The sequence below is a fragment of the Lepidochelys kempii genome, chromosome 7, assembly GCF_965140265.1.
Source record: "Lepidochelys kempii isolate rLepKem1 chromosome 7, rLepKem1.hap2, whole genome shotgun sequence".
Lineage (NCBI taxonomy): Eukaryota > Metazoa > Chordata > Testudines > Cheloniidae > Lepidochelys > Lepidochelys kempii.
The window spans coordinates 23,010,059-23,018,343 of NC_133262.1; the positions used below are offsets into that span (position 1 = coordinate 23,010,059).

Here is an 8,285-nt window from a genome sequence, read left to right on the forward strand (position 1 = left end):
TTGCATTCTTATGTACAGTTGTGCACTGTGGCAAACAAGGATTCACCTTTCCAGTCCCATTCCAATGCACCCTTGCTCTGAATGATCTTGTTTACTCTAGTACTAGTGTAGACAGCCATGCAAGCACTGCAGCTGCAATGGTGCAAGTAATCCTTCTAGTGCAACCCCACTTTGAAATGATCATCTGTATCTGTGTGTGGATGTGGGCAGCACTGCACCTGGCCCAGAATGGCTAGTGTGGAGGCACTGCACCATTGCAGCTTGTACCTGTGCAACTTGCAACTGTGAAGTTTTTTAGCATAAACATACAAGATTTCATTCTCCTCAGAATCCTACATGACCTGGTCTCTTCTAGAGCATGTGCATGCCATGTCCCACAAATCCAGATGGGTAACAGTGCTCTTCACAGTTCCTTTCATATTAGCAATAGTAAAACTGCACAGAAGAGAACTCTAGTTCCAGATTAGTGACGTAGATGATTGATTAAAATAAACGTCAAGGATTTGACCAGCCAGGAAAAAAAGAGAGAGAAAAGTCTGAACAAGGTTTAGGACTGACTTTTTTTGTTTAAAAAGACATCAGACCTTGCTATTTAACCATCTGTTGTCATATTACAGAGTAAGCATCATTATAACACTTACTTCATTTCTAGAGATTTCATTAAACTGAGTGAAAACTCTGTGTACGCATATTTGACACAGCCCGGGCATGACAATCAAGTGTTAACATTTAAAAAAAAATTAGACTAATATGCTGGGTTTATTTTTGCAGGTGAATGTATTTTGTCTGAGTATTGAATAAAAAGTAACCCAATATCTTGCTTGACGTGCCTAGTCTGTTAAGTGTGTATAATAGCTTTTGTTTAAAAAGACAAGTATTGTAAAGATTGTTCTGTTTCCCATATTTACATGGCAAGGGTTTGTAAACTTGTTAAAACTTCCTAAATACATTAAATAAAAAAATTGTTTTTGTCAATCTAATATGTCGCTTAGGGGTGTGAGAAATAGTTAAGCCGATGTAAGCCCTGGCGTAGCTATTGCTAGGTCAACAGAAGAATTCTTATGGGTGTGATTAACCACAGTGGCAGAAAAACCCCTTCTGTTACAATAGCAAGTGTCTACACTACAGCACTGCAGTGCCGTGGCTGTGCCGCTGTAGTGTCTGTAGTGTAGACATCGCCTCAGTCTCTCGAATGGTGGCATAGAGCTCTCTCCTCAGGGTTCGCACTCCTGCACTGGTGTTTTTCCCCTAACTGCAAGTAATTATGTCTGAAATAGATTGCCCTGAGATTTCATCTCTCACAGAGGAACATGGTGTAGGCAGGACTTTCTTGATGGTGACTCTCTTCTTTGCATTACCAGCTGTCCCCAGAGAATGCTTATGACGTGCTGTGTGTAGCAGACATGTACCTGTTGCCGGGGCTCAAACGCTTGTGCGGGAGAACCTTGGCTCAGATACTTGATGAGGACAATGTTGTCAACATCTGGAGAATTGCAAAGCTGTTCCAGCTGACGCGACTGGAGGACCAGTGCACGGAGTACATGGCAAAGATCATTGAGAAGGTATGCGAAACCCTTCCCTAAGATGTTTCAGGTGTGACTACTAAATGTGCATCTAAGTGTTGCCATGGTTTAGTGTATGCACTTTTCATTTCTGAAGTTGTTGGGTCATAAGTGAAGTGAATTTTGTAGTCCCACCTTGGTCCTCAATAGGACCTGCCTCACAGTTTGACATGACTGGTGAAGAAGGCTGCAGTTATGGAATAGCATTGAGTGCCGCAGATCACAACTGATGTGCATTGGGGTGCTGTGTGCAGGGGTAGGTGGGAGTGTTCATCTCCATACATGGCTCTTTCTGGTGCAATTAGTGCTTTTGTACTGTAGCCTCAAATTCATTATAACCCCCAAAAAGCAGATTATCGGGGCTTCCATAGGGAAAAATTATTACTGATGATTAGCTAAATAACGAATCTTATTACACTGGAATCCTATTCACAAGGATCAATTTGAACATTCCTTCCCGCTGCTGTTTTGGCCATTCTCTCTTATGGCTGCTTGCAGATCCAGGAGTCAGTGATGTCTGCAGAGAAACAGTGACCATATGGCACAGACAGTCTCAGTTCTTCTACTAAGTATTTTGGTTCCTAGCGGGGTCAGTAGTTTTATATAAATGGCTCTAATTAATGCTCCCACATGAGCTGTAACATTCTTTACCTGCAGCTGAGAGGCTCTGAGAAAGGTGTGAAACTCTTTCCTGCCTCTGAAAACAGTGCAGAAAATCATTTCCAAACAGTTCTTCTCATTCAAAAGTGCCATTGATCAATATAAATGAGGGAACCAACACATCAGCCTATGACCAGAACTGGGTTCTGGAAAGGGGATTTTTATCTAACAGCTGAATGAACTGTACAAGCAGTGATCGGGAACATTTAATTCTTGCCACTGGGACTTTGCTTAGACTAACAATTTTAGGGCATTCCCCCATCGTTTTACTAATGCTAAGAACAGTGGGAGTACTGGTGCAGGGAGGGCTCCAGGGGACCACGAACTGTGTCATCTAGTGGAGCACAGAGCAAGTTGAGATGACCCATTAGTTAGATGCCAGCAGATGTCCACCCCTTGTCTACAGTAGCACTTTCTCTAGGAGAGCTGAATTGGTATGGGCAATGATGGGAAGTTCTTGGCAAAACAGTGTAGTGTAGACCAGGCCTAAAGTTCCACTGCAAGATTGACATCTCTTGTCTGTCTCTGCCGTGACAGGAGCTGTTGGCTTTCCCTGTGGAGGTTTGTTTCCTGGTTTTTTTTGTTTTTTTTTCTCTCTCTCTCTCTCTCTCTCTCTGTCTCTATTGTGAGTTCATGTAAATGGTGCCCAAACACTGCAATGATGGACATTTGGTCAGTGTGTGTTTACAACAATATACTGAGGGGGTTGCAGCCTAGCGACAGGTTTTGTCTGCTCTTTAAACATTTGAGTCTTTTTCCTGCTGGTTAAAGGTGCAGGATTGACAGCCCTGAAGACTGAATCCTTGTGTTTATCCATAGAGCAGATACAGTCTTGTAAATGGCAGGACAAGCTTTTCCTGTGAGCTGCCCCTTGCTGGTGTGTCTCACACTGAACCTGGAAGGACTCCTGTAGAGTGTGAAAGGAGAATTCAGTCTCCAGGGGCTATTCAGTCCTTGGCACTCTGTATCCTCCTTGTTGGAAGTCTCATCAGAAGGGCCAACTACGGGGATGACCTTGTTTTCGTCATTTTCTCAGTGGTAACTAAGCTGAGACCCTCCAATTCATTTCACAAACCCAGGTTCCTGAACTCTCCAGACTTTCACTCATTACCGGCCTGAGCTTGATTTGAACTGGCGACTTAGTGGTGAAAGCTGAACATCACGTTGCCACTTCCCATCAGCCTTGCAGCTTCCCTAATTGATGTCTTGTCTTCATCCTTCCAGCTGGTGGAGTTGGAGGAGTTTGCAGCTGCGGTGAAGGAGAATGCTGAGGCGGTGGAGGAACGGCAGGAGACCGATTCCATCCCCCTGGTGGATGACATCCGCTTCCACATCACCAGCAATGTGCAGACTTACAGTGCCATCGAGGAGGCCAACCAGAAACTAGAGGCACTGGAAAACCTCCTGACCAGTATAGGGCTCGAGTGCTGAAGTCTGTAAATCCTGCTGTTGGATGCAGAGAGCAGCCGGTGTGACCTCCAGTGGGTTGCCTCTGAATGCAAGAACATATGAGTCTTAGTCAAATGACTTTTTTTTCTTTTTTTCTCTCCTCCTACCCACCACCTTCCCCCCCCCACCTCCCCCGGCATGGTTTCCTTTTAATTCATTCATGGCTGGACACTCACGTTTTTGTTTTTTTCCTTCCGTTAATAGGATCCCAAAGTGCAGACCAGTTTGATAGTTACTGTTTGTACGATATAGCACTGAGAGGGAACTGCCAACCACATGACTAATGGAGCTCTATTAATGGACTCCATGACATCTGGCCCCAGGAGCTGCCCCACCCTCTTAGCCAGCAATGCATTTCTGAAATTGGTTCAAACCAGGGTTCTTGTGTAGTGATCAAGGGAACAAAAATGGATTATGCTGAGTGTAAAGGAATCTGTTAGAATTAAACTGGCTGGTCTTTCGCTGTCAGGATTATGGGGAGTTAGCGGAGAGGATGGCATGTTAATGGTGCACAGGAATTTAGCCTTAGAGAGGCACTATCTGACTTCACCTGCTCTTCCTGTTTCTCAGTCACAAACTACTGGGATCCTTCAAGCATTGGCACTTGGATTTACACCCTCCGTGTAGTATGGAAGTTTAGGTTTTAAATCCATATTCTGACAGATTGTGACAGTGTATCCTTGATCAGGGGGACATGGCTAAATTGAATAATTTCTTTTCTGGATACTTTGTTTAATGCATGTCCCAAATATAAACCTGTAGAAATACATTCGAGAGCAGCAGGAGAGAGACCCAGTCTGCTAAAGAGCCAGTGACTTTTCAAAGGCACTGATGCAGAGGTACTGCCCTTGTCTCGCTCGAACAGGGGAGCAGCTCCTGTCCTCTGAGTTGCCACGTATTCTTTTTTTGGCCTGTTGTGTAAGGATGAAGGAGAGACTTATCAAAGTTTAAGGGTGGGTTACAAAGAAAAGGGAGCTTTACAAGGCCTGTCGCAGTTCATCTGTCCTAATCTTTCGTCTTCTGACTTTACTCCGGCTTAAAAACCTTGAGTTCCTTGTTCTTCAAGAAGCTAATTGTTCATCCTTGCAAATGTGTTTGGGGATTCTTCCTCTGCCATAGATATCATTATCTTTAGAAATCTGGTCTCCCTTGGCTTTTAGAGAGGGATGGTGCTGGTCTTTCCCTCTTTTCTCAACATCAGTCAGCAGTTGCACTAAGTACATCTCATCATATGGACTAGTTCTCCGAGCCCTGTTTCCATGCCGTTACAGCCCTTCCCTGTTACAACCCATCCTGTCTCACTAGATGTCCCTCTTTAGTGTTGCCCTGTTTCTAGATACCCTCGGAGGTGGAAGTGTAGCAAGAGTTTTACTTGTCACTCTGTTTTGTGTGACAGCATGGCTGGAAGTTGCAATTTTACAGGATGTTAGGGTCATGAAATGACTTCAGGTTGGATTCAGTGGTCCTGTGTGCTGATACTGGGTGATACTCCAAAGAGACATTATTGCCAGAGTACAGGCAATTACATCCTCTCTTTGTTAACTTGTGAGTGAGGTCAGGCTATTTTCTTGGTGTTGGCTAGAGAGAGGAAGGGGATCTACGGTCACAAAATCTTGCGTGCACCCAGATTTTGTTCTTTCTTCATAAATCTCCTGTCTCTTGTCACAAGGATACACTATGGATGCTAGACTTTCTAGAGTTGTCATCAGAGTCCCAAGGATTCACTGTCAGGTTTTCCCAGAGAGCAAAGCATGGAGACTTAACTGCTCTTACCCTTTAGACAGTCATAGGAAGCACGTGGCTTAATGGTGGGAGACAGAGGAAGTATCATAATGTTGGAAATTTAATGCTGCCAAGGACTTTGAGTGGATTCTTTCTGCCTGGGAGGGAGAAAATTGGGCTGTATTAGTTGCATGAGGAATCCTATCAAAATGTTGGTGCTGCTGTCACTGGTGGATGTTGCTGTTTACAGTAACTGCATGATGTAGGGGTTTCAAACCACACCCTAGTGACTTGTGCTATTGTGTGTTGCCCCTGTGCATTGTTCATGCAGATAGGTGATCTGGGTCCCCAACAGCTCCTCTGACCATGCTTTTGGTAGCGTTTTTTCAACATAACCAAGGGAAGGGATTTAAGTTCCCCTGTATGGCAAGGACTGTGTTATGTGGGCTTTATGTTGTCCTTTCCCATCTGCTAGCCTGGCTTCCGAAGTGGCTTGGACAGCTAATGAAATTGCATATGATTGTCTTGGTTTAGTTATGATTATGAAGTTCCTACATAGTTTGGCTAAGACTCCAAAAGGCTCAGTGTGGGTAGAGTAGTAGGTATTGCCGGCGGGGTTGAGCTGTATCAGCAGAGTTGTGCGTGGAAGCCCAAGAATAGACTAGCAGGTCAGGACTGAGATGCGTTGTCAGAGCCAAGAGTTTTCAGCTATGTACTGGCTCTCCCAGCCTCCAGAGGATTCTTCTTATCCATATTTATGTGGCGTCTCCTGCAGACGAGGCATCTTTGGGGAAGAGAGTGTCTCTGGAGGGTGTTGAGCTATTCGAGCAGGATCTACCTCTATTTTTGTTAGAAATTCCTTTGGGGAAACAGGTGAGTTTTCTGGTTTGCTTTTTGCAGGCAGGTGCCAGCATCTTGGTTCCATAGTGTGCATGCCTGGTCCTGTATCAGAATAATGACATGGAAAGAGGAACTGTATGTTCTGCTCCTTAAATGTGTGTATTTTAGAACACCCTAGGTCTGTGTACTTCCGTATCCATCTACAGAGCACAGATTAGCATTGGCTGAAGGACAGAACGACAGGACAATGAAGTTCTGAGAGCCAAAAGTAACCTGCAGCTGGTGAAGCGTGTCTCAATTTAAGATGTGGGGGGAAGGGCTGGTTAGACTAATGCTAAATCCCTTGTATTTTGTGTCAGGGGAAGGAGTGTGTGTTGTCTCACCCTCTGAGATGTAAGCTCTTTAAAGCCCGCAAAACCTGTTATTCAGAAACAACCTTCTAGCTAAACTGGTACGATTCACCTGTCTTTCTCTTCCCTTTATTACTAAATATGACTTTGTATATAAGCATGAGGCTCAGGTTTTTATCACCTCTTCTCTGCTCCTGCTGTATACATTTCTCAATCACTCTGCTTGCAACACAACCTTCCTTTTCGCAGCAACTGTTGTGACCTCCCCCCCTTCCACCCAGAAGACTACGGGCCACCAATTTAGATGGATTTACACCAGCAGTGAATTTGGCTTTTGCCCTCAGAGCATGGTGTGTGTTGGAAGTAAGATTCAGGAGCAGGACTGTTGAAAAAACACTATCCTTTTTCCATGCAGGTATCTTAACTTTTACAGTAAAAAGGAGAGTGGTACAAAAATGGGTGAAATGGCAGCCACACAGTTTGTAAGTATTTTCCATGCAGCTGTTCTTAAATGTGTCCATTCCTGTCCCTTTAAGCAGGGAACCACTTAGAAGTTGTAATTTGTGGGATTAAAGGTCAATGTGGCCTTTTTATTTTCCTCCCTGGTAATGCAGTTTTGTTAAATGTGCTGGATGAATTCGGTACACCTTGCCTGTCCAGCTGTACATAGTGGCTAAATCTCTGAACTAAACTGGATTGTCCAATTACTGAGTATCTAGGGCTCCTTCATCTCTCTGAAAAACAGATAAGCAGGTGGTTAAGATACAGAACAAGCTCCTTAATTGTAAAATAAATAAACTAGTTTGTAACATGTGTTGAACTCACTTTAGTGTTGCAAATAATTTTATTGCAAGATGAAAAATTAGGATTTCTCTTGTTAGTCTTTTTTTGTGTTCTGTTCTGCTATCCCCATCCTCTTAATTGACGATTAGCACTTTCTTGAAATAAGAAAATTGTAAAGTTTATCAGAGCAGCAATATATTATAATAAAAATATTTAAAAATGTAATGTGTGAGCATGTGTGCAGCAATAAAAAAAAAATGTATATTTCACTATGCCTGTCTCTGCTGCGGCCTGTTTGTTAATGACCCTAATGATGTCTGCGTGACTTTATTTCTGAAAAGACCCAGGTGGTACATTTAGCCTGCACTCCACATCCCCACCCACCCACCCACCAAATAACTATTTTTTTTCTGCTCTTAAGCAGTGGGGGAAAACATGTGTTTCCACCCCCCCTCCCAGTGGGCCAGTCATATAATCCCTGATACAACACAACAGCAAAGAATTGAGAATGTTTTTATTTTTTCTCCACATATGGGCTTTCTTCTTCCCACCCCTGGAATGTCTTGCCTTATTACTATTGCCCTGCCTGGGCCAAATTCATCCCTAGTGTAACTCCATTGAATTATGCCAGAGATTATTTTGACACCAGTGTACTTTGGGGGTTCTCCCTGAGGCACAAGTAATTTCATGGAAGAAACCTCATGATCACAGAAGTATCCCAGCTGCATCCACCTCCATCTCTGAGAAGAGAGCAGACTTTTGTCTCCCCTTCAAACCCCGTATGCAGCCAGATTGCTAGAATGTTGTTTCCGTAGCAAATGGTAGTGACCTGACTGGTAAAGGTGCTGAACACCTACAGCTCCCATTGACTTCAGTGAGAGTTGTTTCAGGGTAACAGCCGTGTTAGTCTGTATTTGCA

General features: G+C 43.8%; 1 protein-coding gene across 6 annotated transcripts in view; it reads left to right on the plus strand.

The window, feature by feature from the left end:
- The window catches only part of ABTB1 (ankyrin repeat and BTB domain containing 1), a 42,767-nt gene extending 35,129 nt beyond the window's left edge, over positions 1-7,638 (plus strand). For all 6 annotated transcript variants that reach the window (XM_073351366.1, XM_073351368.1, XM_073351364.1 and 3 more), the window contains 2 exons: positions 1,362-1,562; positions 3,447-7,638. In XM_073351366.1, the coding sequence (XP_073207467.1) occupies positions 1,362-1,562; positions 3,447-3,653 (408 nt within the window). In that variant the 3' untranslated portion in view covers positions 3,654-7,638. The remainder of the gene's footprint in view (positions 1-1,361; positions 1,563-3,446) is intronic.
- Positions 7,639-8,285: the final 647 nt, after the last annotated feature.